The sequence below is a fragment of the Ascoidea rubescens genome, assembly GCF_001661345.1.
Source record: "Ascoidea rubescens DSM 1968 unplaced genomic scaffold ASCRUscaffold_1, whole genome shotgun sequence".
Classification (NCBI taxonomy): domain Eukaryota; kingdom Fungi; phylum Ascomycota; class Saccharomycetes; order Ascoideales; family Ascoideaceae; genus Ascoidea; species Ascoidea rubescens.
This window is the reverse complement of record NW_017962913.1, coordinates 1,335,369-1,354,392: the sequence shown is the minus strand read 5'-3', so window position 1 is coordinate 1,354,392 and position 19,024 is coordinate 1,335,369. Positions and strand designations below refer to the sequence as shown.

The window sequence follows — 19,024 nt, the reverse complement described above, 5'->3', positions numbered from 1 at the left end:
AAGAAACTGCGAAAAAAAATATTCAAAGTCAATGCACGTGAACTTTATTTTTTTTTGCAGATTCTTTTTTTTTCAGTTTATGAACAGAATCAGAATATTTTAAACAGCATAAAAAGTATTTTCAACTACCAGATCAAAAATATTCATAGGTTGCTTATAACTGACTGGAAAATGAGATCTTTGACTGAGGAAGAAACCAAGGTTGTGTTTGAGAAATTGGCAAACTACATTGGAAGAAATATAACATTTTTAATAGATAATAAAGAAGACCCTCATGTTTTTAGATTACAAAAAGATCGAGTCTATTATGTCAATGAAAAAATTGCCAAATATGCAACTGCTATTGCAAGACAAAACTTGATGTCCTTGGGAATTTGTTTTGGAAAATTTACCAAAACTGGTAAGTTCAGATTGCACATAACTTCTCTTGAATATATTTCCAAATATGCAAAGTACAAAATTTGGATTAAACAAAATGGTGAAATGCCTTATTTATATGGAAACAATGTATTAAAAGCACATATTGGAAAAATGTCTGATGATATACCCGAACATGCTGGTGTGGTGATTTTCAACATGAATGATATACCTTTGGGATTTGGTGTCAGTGCCAAATCAACAATAGACACAAGAAACCTTCAGCCCAATGGAATTGTTGCCTTCAGACAGGCAGACATTGGTGAATATCTAAGAGATGAAGATACATTATTTACATAAGTAACATTATACAAAAATAAGTAATTAATAAGAATTATCATTGATATATAGGCACTATGCTAGAGAGTGAATTGTAGAGTAGAGAGAGGAAGAAAAACAACCAAAAGTGGAAGAAAATAACATAATTTTTAAATATAATACACGATATCTAAGATAACATATCATTGATTGACATTTTATGGGAAACTCTGGGTGTCGTAGTAGTATGAGTGAGATCAGAACTATTAATGTTAAAACCCCCCGATTTTGCTTCAGAATCATTTTCAACAATTTCTGAATATTCACCATATGAATTATAAATTGGTGGAACTTCAGGGTTTAAAATTGATGGATGGCCTGATTGGGTAAAATGAGAGTTTAATGACTTCTGAGATGGAAAAGGATCTGTGTTCTGAATTTTCTGAATAAAATCATTACTAAGAACATCATCAATAGAATTGATTCCATAAATATTCTCTTTCATTATAATATTATCAGACTCGGCAAGCCTTGGAATTTGATAGTTTGGAAAAAATTTTAAGCTTGATTTTTCGTCACCATTAAATTGAACTTGAAGATAACATTTGTGACAAACGTTTTTATCATCTTCAACCCACCACTTTGGAGAAGAAGTGCTTTTGCATATAGAACAAGAAAAGTTGTTATTTTTTGGAGGTAAAATAGTTTTGTTGATTTTTTTCGAGGGCGTTAGCATTTCATTTGAGCGAATGCTATGCGAAGGCCCTATACTGTCATACACAATTTTTTGGATTAATTGAAACTCTTTGTATCTTCTAGCAGGCCCTCTAAGATTTTTGTCTGTTATTTTTTTAAAATCTTCAAAAAATATCAAAATTAAAGGACAGGGCATTGAAGAGTAAGTTCCATTACTTTTTGAATTAACTCTTTTGGCTAAAGTTCTTAAAGAAACAAACCTGTTGGGTATTTGATCCTTTGGATGATTATTGCAAATAATTGAGGGGACTGGAACACCCACGATACCCTTATCTAATATTTCAACAACAGTGAATTCTTTTTTATGACCATGGTCTGTACAAATGTCTCCATCACTGTCTTCATATGAAGAGTTGCCTTCATTTTTCATCCGAGTGTACACATCTAATGGTACAATTTCAAATCCAATAAAAAAGTTATTAGTATCCTGTGCACATGTTACATGAAAAGTATCATTGCAAAACGAGCACTTATAACAAGACCCGCCTTTAATATGACAGATATAGCACAATCTAGATTCATTGTTGACCATTGTAATTGAGGTGTTAAGGACACTTTGTAATGAATGAACATCCTCATATTTTACTTTTGGAGCAAACAACGAACATACAACATGACACCACTTATTTGTATCAGTCCTCTTTAAAGCATTTGGAAATGCAGTTTTGGATCCAGTGATTGCAGAATCATGGTCCACATCTCTTAAATTACAAAGACAACAATTATAATACGTGGTAATTATTGGATGCAAATCATTTGAACATGAATCGCAATACCATCTTCGTTCAAACATATTAATGTCAGGAACAGGTTTTATACCGTAACATGTTGCATGAACATTTAAACCGCAATTTAAGCATATTATTACTTCAGATACGTATGTTGGGTCATTTACTCTGCAAACAGAGCAGGGTCTTGAATTAGGGTGGAATAAAGGAGAGAAATCAACATGATTAGAAGGCATAAACATTGAGTTTGAATTATTTAGTGTCCGACGATTTGTAATTTCACTTCCCATAGGATTTGTATGTGTTGTTTGAGAGTTACTTAGAGGTGATAGAATTGGTGCTAAAAAACTTCCTCCAAACATTTGATATCTATACTTATTATCTCTAAACTGTTTAGTATTGGAATCATAATTTGTATAATGATAGGGATAATTTGGATCATATTTTGGGCCATAAAAATCAAAAACATTTGATTGTCTTTGGTTATAATTATAGGATGCAGAAAAGTCATTATCTAATTGAGATATATTATGCTGGAATGGTTTGGCTTGAGAAATCTGATTTGAAGCTTGAACGTTGGGTGATAAACCAATTGGATTTTCATAAAATAGAAAAGGGCCATTTGGATTTGAGGATTGGTTGTGAGAAGTTAGATTATTAACCGAATAGCCATAGGTCATCATAGTTTTTTGAGGTGCCATGTTCTTTTTTGAAGATTGTCGAGTGTACTCATTAACTGAAAAAGTAGATCTAAGAGCAGCTGGTTCAACAACTAACGGTTGTGCAGGAATCGGATTATCAATTTTGGATCGAGATACTTTAACTTCAGAACTAAGTGGTTTATTCACAGGCTTTTTCTGTTTACTTTGATTATCAGAGATGTGGTATTGAGTGTTTAATTCATTTGAAATCATAGAGCCAGATCCCGAAGATGAACTTTTTGTTCGTTTTGAAAAACTTTCACTTCTGTTAGAAGATGATTTTCTTTTTGAAGTTGAGGGATTAGCCATGTTTAGCTTAAAGGACTCAACTAATTTTTGATTATTTATTGAACATTTTTCTTGCTCGCTAATTATCGTTTCAGCGTCGTCAACAAGTTCTCTTTCAATCAATTTCTTCCACCCATTTCCTCCACGAAGATTAAGTTTTCTCATTACTTCTTTGGGTTCTTCCCAAAGTACTGCGTATCTTCTCCATAATTTAGAACATCTAACACACAATGCTGTAATAACTTCAGGCTGGTATGATGCAGAATTTTCAAATCCAGGAGCTCTAAACCAAGGAAAGGACTTATTAGTGCCACAGTGCTTACAAATATAATTTCTTTTCTGTTTTGTAATTTTAACCATATCATAAGCAGAATCGTCATTAGAGTCAGCAGCAGAATCGATCACTGAATAGATGCCACCCTTAGAGTTTGCTTTGGATTGATCTGAGGTAACACCATCTGTGATTTTTTTTTGTTTCCTGCCAGGAAAATTATCCCAGATTAAATGTCCATTAGGAGTCTTTTTCCATAAATAGTAAAATCTTGTTATCATTGCAAAACTTTGAGTTTTAACCTCTTTATGAACTAAATATAACTCACTTCCATACTTAGAAACAGCATTTTCGAATTTTGTAACCTCTTCTTTACTAAATGTGGGTTCTTTTAAAGATACTCTTGTAAATTTTTTTATTATGTCAAAACTTTTATCAAAATCAAAATTTTGATCTTGCAATGTTTTTAAAATATCGTCCACAAAATTTGGAGTAGTGGGGCATACATTTAAAGCCTCGGCAACAGGCCTGCAAGTAGTGTATATGAATTCATCAATCTTTTCCCAATCAACTAGTTCTTTTGATGGTTGTTTCCACATTAGAGTTGAGCTTGATCCGTTATCAAGACCTCTTTCAATGTACCCTTTTGGACGAGGTTGAATCCAAGGGGGCAAATCTTTAATATTTGCATCTTTATACTTTTTAGGTAAAGTAAGTTTTTTGAAGGGTATTATATTATTTTTTAAAGAATCGTTAGAGGATTTTTCAGAAGAAGATTCCGGGGTTGAAGAATCTCGCGTTATCAAATTTTTTCTATTTTTGATTTTATATTTTCTTTTAGTTTCATGGTGAACATAATGATTTCCAATGGCTGAAGAAGTGGAGTCTAAAGGATTTTCGTTGTTGTCTTTGTCATAGTAGGATACAGGACAATTATACCATTCAGGCATAAAAGTGTTTGAAACTTGGTGGCGTCTTCCCAATCTTGAAGCCACTCTAGGATAAGGTCTATCTTCAAAATCCAATGCGTCTTCCAATTTTGCATGCATGCCTAAATATCTAAAAGGCCATTCTTCTTTTGCTCTTCTTTGTTGTAAGGTTAAAGTGGAATCCTTTTTGAGAAATTCGATGGCTAATTCTTCGTATTTAGGTATTTTTTCATCAGATTCTTGCAGAGAGAGATTTTCCTCCTCGTTACTCTCTTCTATTTGATTCAAAGGTTTAGATGATCTTGTTAAACGAGAATTTGAGTTTTTCAAGTCATTTTTAATTGAGATTTCTTTGTCATAAATTTCCGAATAGTTATTTATATTGTTATTTGCATGTTTTTTAATATTCAGCAAGTTATCACCGAAATCATTATTTCTTTCTTTGATTTTGATTTCTTGATTTTTAGCGCACATTGCACAATTCCAACCAAAGCCTCTTCTTGGTTTTTTGTATATTGGAGGAGTTAGGCACATCATATGGTAACAGTCGTTACATGTTACACAATCTATACTTTCTTCGGGGGAACACCATTGGGTGCACTTTTTGCAATTATTTGGAGTTGTTAGGAGTTCTTTGCTTTTGCCATTTTCAATGAAGATGTATCTAAAACGTTTGTTTAGAGCCTTTTGGTAGTTTGGGGTTAAATTGGATAAGCTTTCAGTGGTTAGTACTTCATAAAATTTGATCATGTACCTGTCAAACAATTTTTCAAACCAAAAGTTATTTGCTATGGAGCGATATTTGTCTATATCCTCGATCTCGTCACGATGAAGAACGTTTACTTTTCCTCTATAGGAAGTGATGGGACATAGATCCGAATGCATTGTTGCAAATAGTAGCCTGGAATCATTTGAGTGTTTTGATATATCTCTTGGTCTATAATACCAGTTTATTTTCATTAGGTAGTCTTCAATGATGTTTGCAGAGTATCTAGAGGGTTTTGCTGATCCATAGGAGGATTTATTATTTTTTTTTCTTGTATTTTTTTTTGAATGAGATTTTTTTCTTGAGTTTGAGTTTATGTTTGAGTTTGAGTATGAGTTTGAGTTTGAAGAATTGGAAGTGGAAGTGGAATGTTTTTCGGTAATTGATGATTTGTCTAGATTTGAGGTAACTTCTTTGTTTGAAGTATCAGAAGAAGCTGAAGGATCATTTGAAGAGTCGTTTGAGGTTGAGTTGTCTACTTTTTTAACAAAATCCATGATTCTTCCGATATAGTATGGTTCACTAGCAGGGGAAGCAACCATGTAGATGAAGTCGTTTTTGGTTAGAATCATGCCTGATTTAAATCTTATTGAGTTACCATTGTTTATGAATCTTGCATTTTTGACGTCGGTTAGTAGGTTAGGGTAGGGAAAGGAGTTTTTAGGATTGAATAGAAGCTGCCAATTATTTGGGATGTAAGATAGTTGGTTATTGTTTTGAAGATGAGCGATGATTTGAGAATCGTTATAAGAAATTGGATTGATATCGTTGTTGTTGTTGTTGTTGGGAGTAGGGGTAGGGGTAGGGGTAGTATTTGTGGTTGAATTGATATCAATAATAATATTATTATTGATATTATTATTATTATTATTATTATTATTATTATTATTATTGTTGTTGTTGTTGTTGTTGTTGTTGTTGTTGTTGTCGTTATTCTTTGTACGATGAAGTCTTTTTCTAGTGTTGTTTGATCTTGAGGAGGAGATTGAATTTTCATCAATTGTTGTTATTGTTGAAGTTTGAGATATTGGGGGAAAGTGGGATATAGTGTTTGAATTTAAGATTTTTTTATTGTTTAAATATTGTTTTTGGATTAAAGTCGAGTTTGAATATAAGTTTGAATTTTGATCTTGGTTATAAATGTGATCGTGGATGTGGTTGTGGTTGTGGTTGTGGTTGTGGTTATGGTCTTGGTCTTGGTCTTGGTCTAGATCGTGGTCAAGATCGTGTTCTAGATTTTGTTGATCGTGATCATAATTTTGATTCTGATTCTGATTCTGGTTCTGGTTCTGGTTCTGGTTTTGTTTTGAATCTGAAAGAAAGGAAGTATTTTGATTATATCGAGTGTTTTTTGGGCGATCTAAATGGGGGGTTGTAACATCGGATTGAGTAGGCTGAGACAATAGTGAGAGAGAATTATGAGTAGAACTAGAAAGAGAGGAAAAGGAGTCATCATCACTGTCGTTATTTTCTTTGTAGTTGATAACTTTGGATGCAGCTTTTCTTTTAGGTCGATTAATTCCAGTCATTGTTTAAAATTGATAGAAAGCCCCATGTATGTAGGAAATAGTGTGTAGTATAGTATATAGAAGGGAAATCAGACTAGAGCAGAGTAAGAGACTGAAAAAAAGGAAGTGAAAAGTGTATAACGATAGATTTGGGGTGAAAAGGAAACTGAAGATCCAAAAGAACAATTAGAAGCAGGGAAATTTGCCTTTGTAAAACCAAAAAAGAGGGAAAAAGTGTGTGTGGTTGAGGAAAAGATGCTAAATTATTAAAGAAAGTAAAACACTACCTTTTAGATTGGCTGAGAGGGTGGTCAAACCAAAGTGCAACTGATGGAATAGAAACAGAAGATAAAGACCTGGGAAAGCTGGAGAGGAAAGCTGGAGAATGAGGTTCTTGAAAAAACCAAGTGTAAATATGGCTTTTACAGAGAATTGGATTTTGAATCTATGGATCTTCTTTTTATAATAAATTTTCTGCGTTCATGTTCAAGTTTAACATGTTCAATCACCTTAAATGAATTCAGCAAATCAATGCGGCAAACCTAAAGCAAACCTAGCTGCGTGCAGGACGCTACCCGGTCGACTGCTCTCGCACACCGTGGTGCAAAATCAACAGGCCGGGTATCTACTCAAACCTTACGCCGACGTGGTAGCGTGCTGCAGCTGTGCAGCAGGTGTGCTCAGGGCCGCTGCACTCGTGCTCTTTACACGACGCATTTGTTACGGAAGCTGCTGCTTGTGCTGCCTCGTCTTCGGGCGTCTGTGCTGTTGCTGCCGCAAAAGACTGGGTTTGGTGGAGCTGTCGCAGCTGCTCCAGCTGCATAGACGCCAGACATTCCGCTGCCGGTGCGTTTCGGGTTGTTCAAATGGTTTTGCAATTGTCGACCCTGTGGTTTGTTGGCTGAGTGGTTCTCGTTTGGCTTGCTACGTGGTCCAGCTCCTGCTGCTCAGGCCCTGCGTAGCTCTTACGTTGAGGGCTCGCAGAGAGTGAAACTCTCCTCCTGGCTGTCTTTCGAACCATTCTCGTGTCGGCCCTTGTACGATTGTTCAGGCTGCATCTCTCCCACTCCTGCTTGCCAAATGTCTCTCAGAGTCTTGCAGCACTTGACGACACTGTTCCCAGATGGCTGTTGGCTTTGCAATGGAGACGACTTTCTCCGGCCTCGATACGTTAGGGAACCAAAACAGCTCCGAAGTTCACTCGATCTTCGATCCATAGAACAATGCAGAGCCCCGAAATCAACCCAACAATAAAGCTTTGCGCCGGAACACCATATCACGATGGTGTGCTTACCTACAGCATGGGCTTTCTAGAATTCTTATGGTACTCTTCTCTCGCTGTTTTACAACATAAAACAATGTGGTATGTTCACTGCCTGTTTCCACGAAAATTTCCCTTTTGTAACGTTCCAATGTTGTAATTTAAAGTTCCATGTTTAAATTGAATCTATCATTTTCAAACTCTTTCATTTCAAACTTCAAGCTAAACTGAAATGAAACAGCCATGTGACTACAGTCAATCCGACATCCAACACACACTCACTCCCAATGCGAACAAAACCACAAAACCAAACACCAAACGGCTTTTGAAGAAGCTGCTTCTCACTGATTTTCCTGCTCTGGTTTCCATGCCATTTCATCCAATTACAGTCCAGAGTTTTTTTCGGCTTTCGCTTTTTGTGTACTGCAACAGTTGAAACTCGATCTACGGAACCGCAAATACAAATTTTACGATCTACCAATGAATTCCATTTCAATCTTCTTCCCAAAACTCATCTGTAAAGCCATCTCTTTTCCCACTCGAAATACAACAAATTAATTGAATCAAACTAATTTGAACCGAATTTGCTATTATTATTCATATAAATGTTGTTTTAATAGATAACCATTACAATTGACAAATACTGCAAACAATGAGATTATTATTAGTAGGAATTGTTTTTTTTTGATAGATTGATTAAGAGAACCAAATAATACAACAATACAATAATGCAATGTATAAATGTTTCTTTTTTTAGAAATAGTTTTTTTCAACCAAAAAAATCATTAAAACAAGAAATTATCCATGTATGCTCTATTCAAAAATATTTTCATCGCGCCTCAGTTTGACTCAAAAATAGAAACAAAGCTAGTACAGGAATACCACAAAATTATTCATTTCTTTGGATTTTTTTTGCTTATAGAAATTCACCCAGAATCTTACATAATCAACCAATGTTCAACAATTGCTTCATAAATTTCACTAATCAGCAATCAAATATTATTTAATAACGCAACAAAAAAAACTAAACAATAGAAAAAAACAAGCAATTTTATGTCAAAACATCACCCTGCATATTGATGCAGCTTTTCTTATTCTTTCTTTGGGTTTTTCATATATAAACTCATAATGTTTAATTTTATTTTTTTTCTCATTTTTCTTTATTCTTTTTTTTTTATTATTATTTATCATTATCTCTATTATCTCCATTATAAATCAAAATCTACTGCCACTTTCAACTAATTTCTTTAATTGTAACTAAAAATCAAATAATCAAAATGTTATCCCAATTCTCAAACATCTTTGCTTCAAACACCACTGAAAAGACTGAAACATTAGATAATTTGGAAATCCTTAAAACCAAAAATATTCTATCCAACTTGCCTTCTCACATCATTGAATCCATATTATCGAAACTACCATTCCCTAAATTGTTTCTCCTCGCTTCTTCTACCGACCAGTTGCTCAAATACTTGGCTTTAAATCTCACTTTTAAAAAAGTAACCCTTACTGAATTACACCAAAAACCCACTGATATTAATAACAATTGTTTAAGAATAAACTTTTCTTATCTTTACTTATTTGAACAATATTTATCCCATTTCCTCACTCATTTGAAAATAGAAATTCTTTTACTAGACCAAACTTTTGAAAAAATTCATCATGATCCAATAACTAAACCATTCAAGTTTTTAAAAAAAATCAATTTTGCAATTTACTTTTATGATTCCAATTCATACAACACTCTTGAACAGCAGAAATTGTTACGTTTGGATATTCATGAAAAAGCTACCTCAATTATAAACCATACTTTGCAATTGCCCAATTCCAATAACATGCCTAATATATCTAATATATCTAATATATCTAATATATCCCAAAACAATACCTCCCAGAATTCATCAACAGACTCTTTATTCAACTATAAACATTTCAACCTCAAAAATAAACTTATCGACTCAATGCAATTTTTATCTGATTGCTCTGGTTTATCAACTTTAAACTTGACCCACAACAAAATTACTAAAATTGATCATTTGTCAAAATCAACAAATTTAATTATTTTAAACTTATCTTTCAATTATATTAGAAAACTAAAAAATCTTTCCCACTTAACTAATCTATCTACACTAAAATTATCTTACTGCAATATTGTCAAAATTGAAAACTTGTCAAGCCTATATAACTTGAAACAATTATCTTTAAATGGTAACTTCATTAGCGAAATTGAAAATTTATCTTCTCTAAAAAATTTGATTATTTTAAACTTGGAACATAATAAAATCAATAAAATCAAAAATTTAAGCAAATTGACCAACTTGGTATCTTTGAACTTAGCAAACAATTTAATAAAAAATATTGAAAATATCGATAAATTATCAAATTTGATAAAATTAGATTTATCAAAGAATAGAATTTCTCAAATTGCAAACTTGAACCAAAAACACCTAATTATACTAGACTTGTCTTTTAATGTGCTTGAAAAAATAGAAAATCTAGCGAATTTAACTAATTTATTCATGCTAGATCTTTCCAATAATGTAATTTCCAAACTAGAAAACTTGGATCAGCTACAAAGTTTGCGTAGATTATATCTATCTAATAGCAAGATTGAAAAAATTCAAAACTTATCAAAATTAAATAATTTGAAAGTTCTATCTTTAAGCCAAACAAAATTAACAAAAATTGAAAATTTGAATGAATTAAAAAACCTAAAACATTTGGATTTGTCTGATAATTCTATCAACAAGATTGAAAATTTGCAAAAATTAACAAAGTTGGAAACTTTAGACCTAGCAGAGAATTTTATCAGCACTATTGAAAATTTGAGAAAGCTAAAGAAATTAACTTTTTTGGGCTTTTCAAGTAACTATATTAAAAAGATTCAAAATCTCTCATCATTAAAAAACTTGGACCTTATAGATTTATCAAATAATAATATCAAAAAATTAAAAAATCTCAAGAAGCTTACAAAGTTGCGTGAAATAAATCTATCATATACAAATGTTAAAAACATCGAATACTTGCGAAAATTAAAATCTTTGTCACAAATAAGACTATCAGAAAGCAATCACAAAGCTTTAAAAAACATAAAAGAATTAAAAAGTTTGTCACATTTAAAGATTAAACTAAGATCAACTACTACTGCAGCAAAAGAAACACCATTTTTGCCATGTTCTAGGTTTGAACTTTCCATTTAGTAAAACAGTGGCCTTTAATAAATTTCGGTACAGTTTATATAATTTTACAGTTTTTGTTTTAAATATTCTGTATTTTCTTGTATTTTCTTGTATTTTCTTGTATTTTTTCTGTTTAAACTATTCTTAGATACTTTTGTTTTTTTAATACTAAATAAAAATAAAAATAAAAATAATGCTACTACAATTTTTTGTTCACAATATAGAAAGAAATTATTTTTTTTTAATTCCAAAGTTTTTTAAATTCCATAGAATCAAGAATATTTGCAATTTGATAATATTATTCTGAAATAATCCAGAAAAAAACCAATAAAAGATTCAACAAAATGCAAATAATACCTAATCCTACAAAAGGAACCAGAATGTGTCGATTGTTAAGCCATTTTAAACAAAAATGATAAAGGAATTGCAATATAAACAAGAAAACAGCACTACTCACAATACGTTAACAGTGGTTTCCTGATAATGAATCTAAAATGAAGACTATGAGGAGTTTTTGTCTAGAATGAGTTTATCTATTAATTCCAGCTTACTCCTAAATCCTCTTAAATCATAACTTGCAATTTGAAATCTTTTTTAAGCTCAGTTGATTATTTTCTGTGGGAATTTCCGCCTGAGATAATTATTCTCTTTATACTCGATAACAATCGTTACTATTGCCTATCAAACTTTTTTTGTGTGAAGCTTTCTTTTACTATATTACAGGAAAGCTGGTTTTCTAGATAAAAATACAACTGGAGGTGAGAGAAGTGTAGATTATTTCTAAAACTGAATATTTATTTACAATGATTAATACACTAAATCAAATAAAAAAAAGAACTTGTTTGCAAAAAACAACTTTTTTTTTTAAAAATAAAGCAAATGTAAACTTCTATTTAATTCTCCAGGATTTCCATTTGTTGAAAGGTGTTTCAGAGAAGCAATTTTTTGAATTTTTTCAGCATCATCATTACCAAAATCATAACGGAATTTTTCAGCTGCTATAACAAGATCATTTTGATAATAATTAGACGTAAACATTAAAGTCTCATTGTATGAGAATCCTTTAAGATTGTAGGGTTTGATACCTCCATTTCTTCTTAAGATTTCAGCCCATTCAAGATCAAAGTCTTTTTTGGATGCATAGGGATTGTTTTGTTGTAAATCTAAACCAACAGAGAGAGTTTGGGTAGTTTGGTAATCGGAGGATGTAGCTAAAAAGACACCACCTTTGGGGAATGATTTGTCTCCAGAAATGTAATTTTTCAAGAAACTGCCAAGTTGGAATTCAGTAAATTTAAGTGGAACATTATCAGGAGATCTGTACATTGTTATCGGATTGTTTGTTATGTAATTGAAGTTATCAACGAGAATGAAAACAGGGAATTGGTCTTGATTATTTAGTTCACTTATGAGGGCTTCAAAGGCTTTATACCTATCAAGAGCTGAGATTTTTGCAGAGGCAGCAAATTCTATCAATTGTAAAAGATTTGCCTTTCCTGTTGGAAATTTAACAAATTGACCGAATTTTACAGCATCACCTAGTAAGTAATCATTGGATAATACAATTTGTTGAAATATTTTGGAATAATGGTTAATTTTAAGAATTTTTCTAAAGAACTTTTTAAGGTACATTGGCTGAGAATAAAATTTTCTATCTTTGATATAATTATAATCAGAATCACCTTGAATTAAAGGTTCTGGTTTTGAAATTGGGAGGATGACACTGTTATTTGAGATAGCATAAGCGAAAACCTGAGATAGCAAAGTTGATTTGCCTAAACCCTTTTCACCTAGTAAAATCAATCTATTTTGAATTGAGGGGGAATCAAGGGAATCTTGAACAGTTTTTAGAACAGTTTGAGAGTCATTCTTTGAAAAGAGTTGAATAGGTGAGTGGAATAATTCTTTATAATGAATATTTTTCAAGAGTTCTGAATCAGTTAAAGTATTTGTTAGCTCTGGAGAAAATTTTAATATTTTTGATTCAGATTTAGTAAGGCTTTTAAAATCAATTAATGCTGGTGTTGTTTTTAACTTTGATTTTGATTTTGAAGTTGATTTTTCATCTAATTCAGATGAATCAGTGGAGGATTTTTTAGTTTTTTGTTTTCCGGTTTTTAATTGATCACTTTTATGAAATATTCCATTGTTAAGATTTTTAAAATGGTGTAGATTGAATAAAGGAATATCGTCAGGATTAATACCTTTAGTTTGAAATTTTTTTTGGGCTACGTATTCTTTAAAAGTTAGGTTAGTTTCACCATTTGCACTTCTTTTGGTTGCACTATATCTTGTAGATTTTTCTACTTTTTTTTTAGAGAAACTGAGCTGAAGTTTTTTCTTGTCTTTATCACTGAAAATGATTGAGGAAGAAGAGAAGTTTGAGAGTAATAAAGTCAAGGAAGAATTTTTATAAGGGGTCCTTATTGAAGCCGAAGAAAATCTTAACATTTCAGGCTTGGAGTATTGAGGAATAGTTTTTTTTTTGCTTTTTTTTTATTTTGCTTCTTTTATTAAATTCAGTTCTTGTTTATATCAATAATCTCGATTCAATTATAGTCAAATTGCAAAAAGAAGGAAAAATTTAGTCCAATGGAAAATCAAAAAATGGAAAATGGAATATTACATAATCCGCATAAAAAACCCGCTCCTTTCTAACGGATACGAAACTGATCGATGCAAGACGGAGCGGAATAACGAAATGTGAACGGTTATCACGAACAAGAAACGATGTGGTTTACGTAAATCATTTACGCATTTGCAGATGATCGAAATTAACGAAAAGATTGGTATTAGAAGAAAAAAGGCAAAAAAAGGCAAAAAAAGAAAGATCAAATTGAGGAATTCAGTCAGAGTCGGAAAGAAACCTAAGATGGTAATAATAAAGTAATAAGATTATGAGAACAAAAAAATAAAGAGATTTCTTTCTACCTGCTTTTAAATTGAATTGTATAGAAAGAATGAAAGAAAGGAAAGAAAGGAAGAGTAATTATTACAATGTGGATCAAATTATGATACCGGGGGCAATTGTAAGAGATTAGACTCTTAGGAGGTTGTTAAGAAATGGGATTATCAGGGAATATGAGTCAATAAAATTAGAAGTGGAAAATTTACAAGTTTAATGGTATTGAATGATCATTATTTTGAAGTTAGTGTGTGCAATTAAAATATGACCTTATCGTAGTACTAATTTGTTAACTTAAAAGGATTAATTAGCAAGAACGCAATGGCATCTAAATACGTAAAGAAGGAAGTAAATTATTAATCATTAATTATTAAATGAATATATGAAAAAGTAAAAGTAAAATATAGAAGATAAAAAGATAAAGATAAATAAACATTAAAAAAGTGCACCCATCTAAAAATAAAGAGAAAGAGAAAAAAAAACTTGGATTAAAAACAGTCAGTGGTTGTAAAATAAAAAGATTCTAGGTAGTTTTAAGATTAATTTTTGGTTATGATCAGTAGCATCTTGTTTATTTAGATTTTGAAAATACGCCCTTTAATTTGGCAATCAATTTCTTTAATGGGTTTGGTTTTTTTGAAGTGTCTTTGGGGGCATCTTCGGCTGGTTTGGCAGATTCTTCGACTGGAACAGCAGGCTCTGCAGGTACTGTTTCTACAGCAGGAGCGGGAGCGGGAGCAGCTGGGGTTTCAACTGGTTTTGTTTCCTGTAAGAAAGAGAAAGAAATAGTTAGTAGAAATCCTAGAATGATGGAGAAGCAAAAACAATAGCTAGAGCAAAAGCAGCTGGATCATGACATACAGTAGCTGGAGCAGACATGTCTTGGAGAATACGAATATGAATATTTGCGTTGTGTAGGATAGATCGCAATGAGATAGAGAGGATTGTACTGGAGAACAGAAAGAGAAAAAGTAGAGGTGGATAAATGACTTATATATTGTTTTTTTGTGCTATACAGATGCAATTCCTGAACCAAAAAAAGCCTAAGCCCAAATCGCTCTTAACGAGACTGGCTAGCAGCTCCAGCTCTGCCCAACTCTGTTGCTAGCAATTGTTTTGCTTCAGCTGTAGCTCACCTCACTAACTCAATAACTCACTAACTCTCCAATTCCAATCACAGCTATCATTCTCTTTCCAAATAAGACTTGACTTGACCTACACTCCCAGACCTGCACGCTTATGGTTTTACGCAGATTGTTACGGGTTGGCCTCACCAGCTGGCGCGCCGTTGTAGTTGTGACGCACTCGAGCTCTAATCGGCCCTGCGCTGCGCTCATTGGGTGGCTGCGTCCGCGGGTCTGACTGGAGCGTGTTTTGGCGCAGCGGGCTGGAGACGCGCCAGCAGGCGATGCGGTCTGGTAGCAGCCAGGCAGACGTGCGTCGCTATTGTGGAAGGCCTAGACGCGGAAAATGTATGGGATTGGAAGATGTGATGGTGGAGCGAAGAGGTGTGAAGAGGAAGGAGAAGAAGGAGAAGAAGGAGAAGAAGGAGAGGAAGGAGAAAAAGGAGAAGAGCAAACGCTGGCTGCTGTATCTTTCGGGTCTGCTGTATCTGCTGTTTCTGCTGTATCTGAGGACGAAACAGCACCACAGGACAATAGGCAGCACGCCAGGAGCAGGGCTCCACCGGTCTGTGCACCAGTTGGAGGAGGTGCGAGGCAGCTGGAGAAGGTGTGGTTGATGGTGGTTGCCTCTGTTTCAGCTCCTTCCGGTGTTGCTCAAGAGCCTTTACCAGACTTGTTTAGTCTGGTGCCAGCGTTGGATGATGGGCAGCTGGCGACTAAACTCAATTGCAACCCCTTTGCAGAGGCGAGAACAACCTATTTGGTTGTCGGTTTAGCTCATACAACTCACTGGCTCCCAGTGGGATTATGATCAGCCTAGCAAATGCACGTTAAACAATTGAAAACGAGAAAATGATTTGGGCAGGCTGATCTTTTCTGCTGCTAAACCCACAAACGCCAAACAAAAAAGCAAAACAAAACAGAAAGTTTTTCGCTTTTGGAATTTTCCTTCAGGTTTTCAAGTGCAAATGTATGCTTTAAAGAAGAAGAAATGTTAGAAAAAAGATTTTAAATTTTCCACAAAATTTTCACAAAATTTCCACAAAATTTTCAGAAATTTCTCAGATGTATCATCCAAGCTTCAAATTTCATTCTTGTTTGAGTTCTCATTATTATTTCTATTTTTGACTCATGGTTTTACCCATTTACTTATTTTTTTTATTGAAATTTCAAAAGAATCGATGCTAGCACAGAACAAGGAAATAGACAAAGAAAGCCTAAAAAGCAAATAAATACAAAAAAAAACACCTTATAAAACAGCTTGTAAAACTCAAAATTTCAATAACCACGATAAATAACTTTTTATTTATAAATAGATTTGAAACATTAGTATAATACAAAAAATAATAATGATAATAAGAATAATAATGATAATAAGAATAATAATGATAATAAGAAAAAGAAAAAGAAAAAAGTAATAGGGTTTGAAAAAGCTATAGGGCTTGAAAAAAATTTATAAAACAAAACACATAATAAAAGATATTCAAAATATTGGAATAGAATTCTTAATAAGCACAAACAGTAACAGGAATAGGAACTTTTATTGACATCTTATTATCAAAAATAAGATTTGCTTCAACATAGTATAATCTGCTAACAAGGCAAGTTTGAAAACTGGGGATAATGGTCTTATGGTTTGGTATATTTTTCTTAAAGTCCCAGTTGATTGAACATTTGAGTTGATTATTGTCTTGTTCAATTGAGGATTCGAAATTTTCCGTATTGAAAATAGGAAAAATATCCTTTTCAACTTTGATTTTTCTGAGTGCTTCAACAAAGTAAAGAATATCCGATGGCAATTTTTCGATAATTGAATGGTTTAATTCGTTGTGAAATTTTTGAATCTTAGTTGAGTACGAGTTGAAATATGAGTTCATAAAAATCGAGGGGGAAAAGCTAATTGGGACAGATCTTAATGATGATATAGTTAACGCAACTAAATTTAAATTGATTTTTTCGATTTTAGGCAATTTCATCAACTCTTTTGGAAAATTTAAAAAAAACACAAAGCTCTTTGGGTTTTTTGCTGGATTTGAAATGTCGTATTTATATTGCTTATTCTTGTGAAGAATTTTGGGATAGATATAAGGTAGATGGTATTTTGGCAATTTAATCCTAGCGTTAATTGAGCTGATTTGTGTTTTTGATAATTTAATCGAATTTCTTGGAAACAATTTAATCGGAATTTGGACTTCAACCTCAGATGTAGTGTAGTAGGATTTTTCTTCGACATTAGATGCATTAGTAGTAGGATAAGGATGGTATGGGTTTTCTCCATCGGTGTTGTGGTTATGGAAGAAATCTAGATATTTCAATTGAGATAGTTCCAATTCCTTTTGAGCAACTAAAGCTTCGTCTTTGAGAGAAGAATTTTGGTTTTGATTTTGATTTTGATTTTGATTTTGATTATAGTTAATAATTTTAAGAATGTTTTGTTTTGCTTCTAATAGCGAGGTGTAAAAATTTTCCAATTGGATAATAGTGGTTGAAGTGTTAAAATTGGAGTTTAGAATTGAGATTGAATCAGCAGTTGGAGAAGGTAGTGAGGGAATGAATCTTAGGTAATATTGTGAATTTTTAGTGATTTGAGTAGTTGGAGGTTTATAGTAGTCATTTTTTGTGTTTGAGGGAGACTGGATCAATTTAGCGTTGATTAAATAATAGATACAGTTGTTATGGTTATAATCTTTAGTCAAAATGGAGGTACCGTTAAGGTTATCGATATAATCGATACCTGATATAATATTCGGGGACAAATCATTAAAATTTGGGATTTGGTGGTTGTTGATGCCAAAAGATGGAGGCAAAGATAAATGGGATTGGATACTATGACGGCAAGAGTTATCCAATAGAGAAGAAGGGAATTTGAATAAGAAGTTTTTTTTATATTTGGTGTAAGGCAAAAGGATTCTATTTGAGGGTAAACCTAGGTAATAGTTTTCTAGTTTATGAGTGAGAGGGTTTTTAGTGTTATATTGGTACAGACCAAAGGAGTAAGATAGTTTATTTAGCGAGGGCTTTATATAGCCATAGGACCAGGAACCACTTAGATCTACCATTTTAAGGAAATTTTTGGTTATTAGTTTGGTAGACGTCTTTTGGATAACGATATGGCCTTCCAAGGAGATGTAGAAGTTGTCAAAAGTAATGGGTTTTCGAGAGGTATTTTCGAGTATTACATAGCCGTATAGGATGGATTTGCTGTCGAATTCGATGACTTTGTTGGGATGGGACAACAAGATCACTGATAGTTTGATAAAGGGATTGTTTAATTTCTTTAGGGATAAGATGGTATCGAAATCGATAGAGGAATCAAGGACGTCGATTGAGTCGGTCGAGCTAACAGAGGTGCTTGAGTTGGTGGAATCAATTGAGCTAGCATTTGAGATTCTTCTAAGCTGGGAGTTGTTGATTGAATGGTAATCTGGCAATACAACTATGCTGCTAGTGTTGGCATTTGTAGTAGTGTTGTTACTGTTATGGTTGACATCAGGAGTGGAATCATGATTCTCAGCACTGCCGGTCGGAAAGTGCTTTGGCGGACAATTTATAAAGGTCTGGTGCATCTGAAAAGATGGAAGGATGTCGAACAACTGTTCATCGTCTGTAGGGCCATATTAGGAAACTGTGTTAGTATATCTATGGAGAGAGGAAAGCATAAGCAGTGAGAAAGCACAACGCAGAGCAAACAGATCTAGCAAGAGCATCGATATAACCAAAGTATAAATCTAGATTAAGCCATACGGCACCAGAGGTACATACTGAGAGCAGCCATTTCCACAGAATACAGTTTGGCTGGGATGATGAAGATGGATGAAACGCAGCAGCTGGACTGTGGCAGCAGTTCTGGTTCTGGTTCTGGTTCTGGTACTGTTTCTGGCGGTTCTGGTGGTTCTGAGCAGTGCACTCCTTCCAAAAGCCCACCAGATCCCA

General features: G+C 33.2%; 7 protein-coding genes across 7 annotated transcripts; 3 read left to right on the top strand and 4 right to left on the bottom strand.

Annotated features, from left to right (window-relative positions):
• Positions 1–108: 108 nt before the first annotated feature.
• NIP7 (ribosome biosynthesis protein NIP7) lies at positions 109–858 on the top strand. The gene has a single exon (XM_020192348.1). The coding sequence runs from the start codon at positions 172–174 to the stop codon at positions 715–717; it is 546 nt and encodes a 181-aa protein (XP_020050092.1). The 5' UTR covers positions 109–171; the 3' UTR covers positions 718–858.
• On the bottom strand, positions 549–7,065 carry SNT2 (DNA-binding E3 ubiquitin-protein ligase SNT2). Its single transcript, XM_020192347.1, has one exon. The coding sequence runs from the start codon at positions 6,641–6,643 to the stop codon at positions 866–868; it is 5,778 nt and encodes a 1,925-aa protein (XP_020050091.1). The 5' UTR covers positions 6,644–7,065; the 3' UTR covers positions 549–865.
• Positions 7,066–7,579: 514 nt separating this feature from the next.
• Positions 7,580–7,883, bottom strand: ASCRUDRAFT_73562 (uncharacterized protein). Its single transcript, XM_020192346.1, has one exon. It carries the CDS (start codon positions 7,837–7,839, stop codon positions 7,588–7,590), a length of 252 nt encoding a protein of 83 aa, XP_020050090.1. The 5' UTR covers positions 7,840–7,883; the 3' UTR covers positions 7,580–7,587.
• Positions 7,884–9,160: 1,277 nt separating this feature from the next.
• On the top strand, positions 9,161–11,094 carry ASCRUDRAFT_83697 (leucine-rich repeat domain-containing protein; the record flags this gene model as incomplete). Its single annotated transcript, XM_020194851.1, has 1 exon — positions 9,161–11,094. The coding sequence occupies one exon, from the start codon at positions 9,161–9,163 to the stop codon at positions 11,081–11,083; it is 1,923 nt and encodes a 640-aa protein (XP_020050089.1). The 3' UTR covers positions 11,084–11,094.
• Positions 11,095–12,103: 1,009 nt separating this feature from the next.
• RSM23 (mitochondrial 37S ribosomal protein mS29) lies at positions 12,104–13,054 on the bottom strand (the record flags this gene model as incomplete). The annotated part of the gene is made up of 1 exon (XM_020189935.1): positions 12,104–13,054. A coding segment is annotated over one exon (951 nt), but the record flags the coding sequence as incomplete, so codon positions are not given.
• A 2,383-nt stretch (positions 13,055–15,437) lies between these two features.
• On the top strand, positions 15,438–15,902 carry ASCRUDRAFT_67850 (uncharacterized protein; the record flags this gene model as incomplete). Its single annotated transcript, XM_020191437.1, has 1 exon — positions 15,438–15,902. One exon carries the CDS (start codon positions 15,438–15,440, stop codon positions 15,900–15,902), a length of 465 nt encoding a protein of 154 aa, XP_020050087.1.
• Positions 15,903–16,502: 600 nt separating this feature from the next.
• ASCRUDRAFT_73560 (uncharacterized protein) lies at positions 16,503–18,990 on the bottom strand. Its single transcript, XM_020192345.1, has 2 exons — positions 18,854–18,990; positions 16,503–18,695 (listed from the first exon to the last, which is right to left on the bottom strand). Exons 1-2 carry the CDS (start codon positions 18,864–18,866, stop codon positions 16,597–16,599), a joined length of 2,112 nt encoding a protein of 703 aa, XP_020050086.1. The 5' UTR covers positions 18,867–18,990; the 3' UTR covers positions 16,503–16,596.
• Between the last annotated feature and the right edge of the window lie 34 nt (positions 18,991–19,024).

Excerpts from the sequence above, each read along its gene's own strand:
- NIP7 (XM_020192348.1), top strand. The coding sequence starts at position 172 with ATGAGATCTTTGACTGAGGAAGAAACCAAGGTTGTGTTTGAGAAATTG.
- SNT2 (XM_020192347.1), bottom strand. The coding sequence starts at position 6,643 with ATGACTGGAATTAATCGACCTAAAAGAAAAGCTGCATCCAAAGTTATC.
- ASCRUDRAFT_73562 (XM_020192346.1), bottom strand. The coding sequence starts at position 7,839 with ATGGATCGAAGATCGAGTGAACTTCGGAGCTGTTTTGGTTCCCTAACG.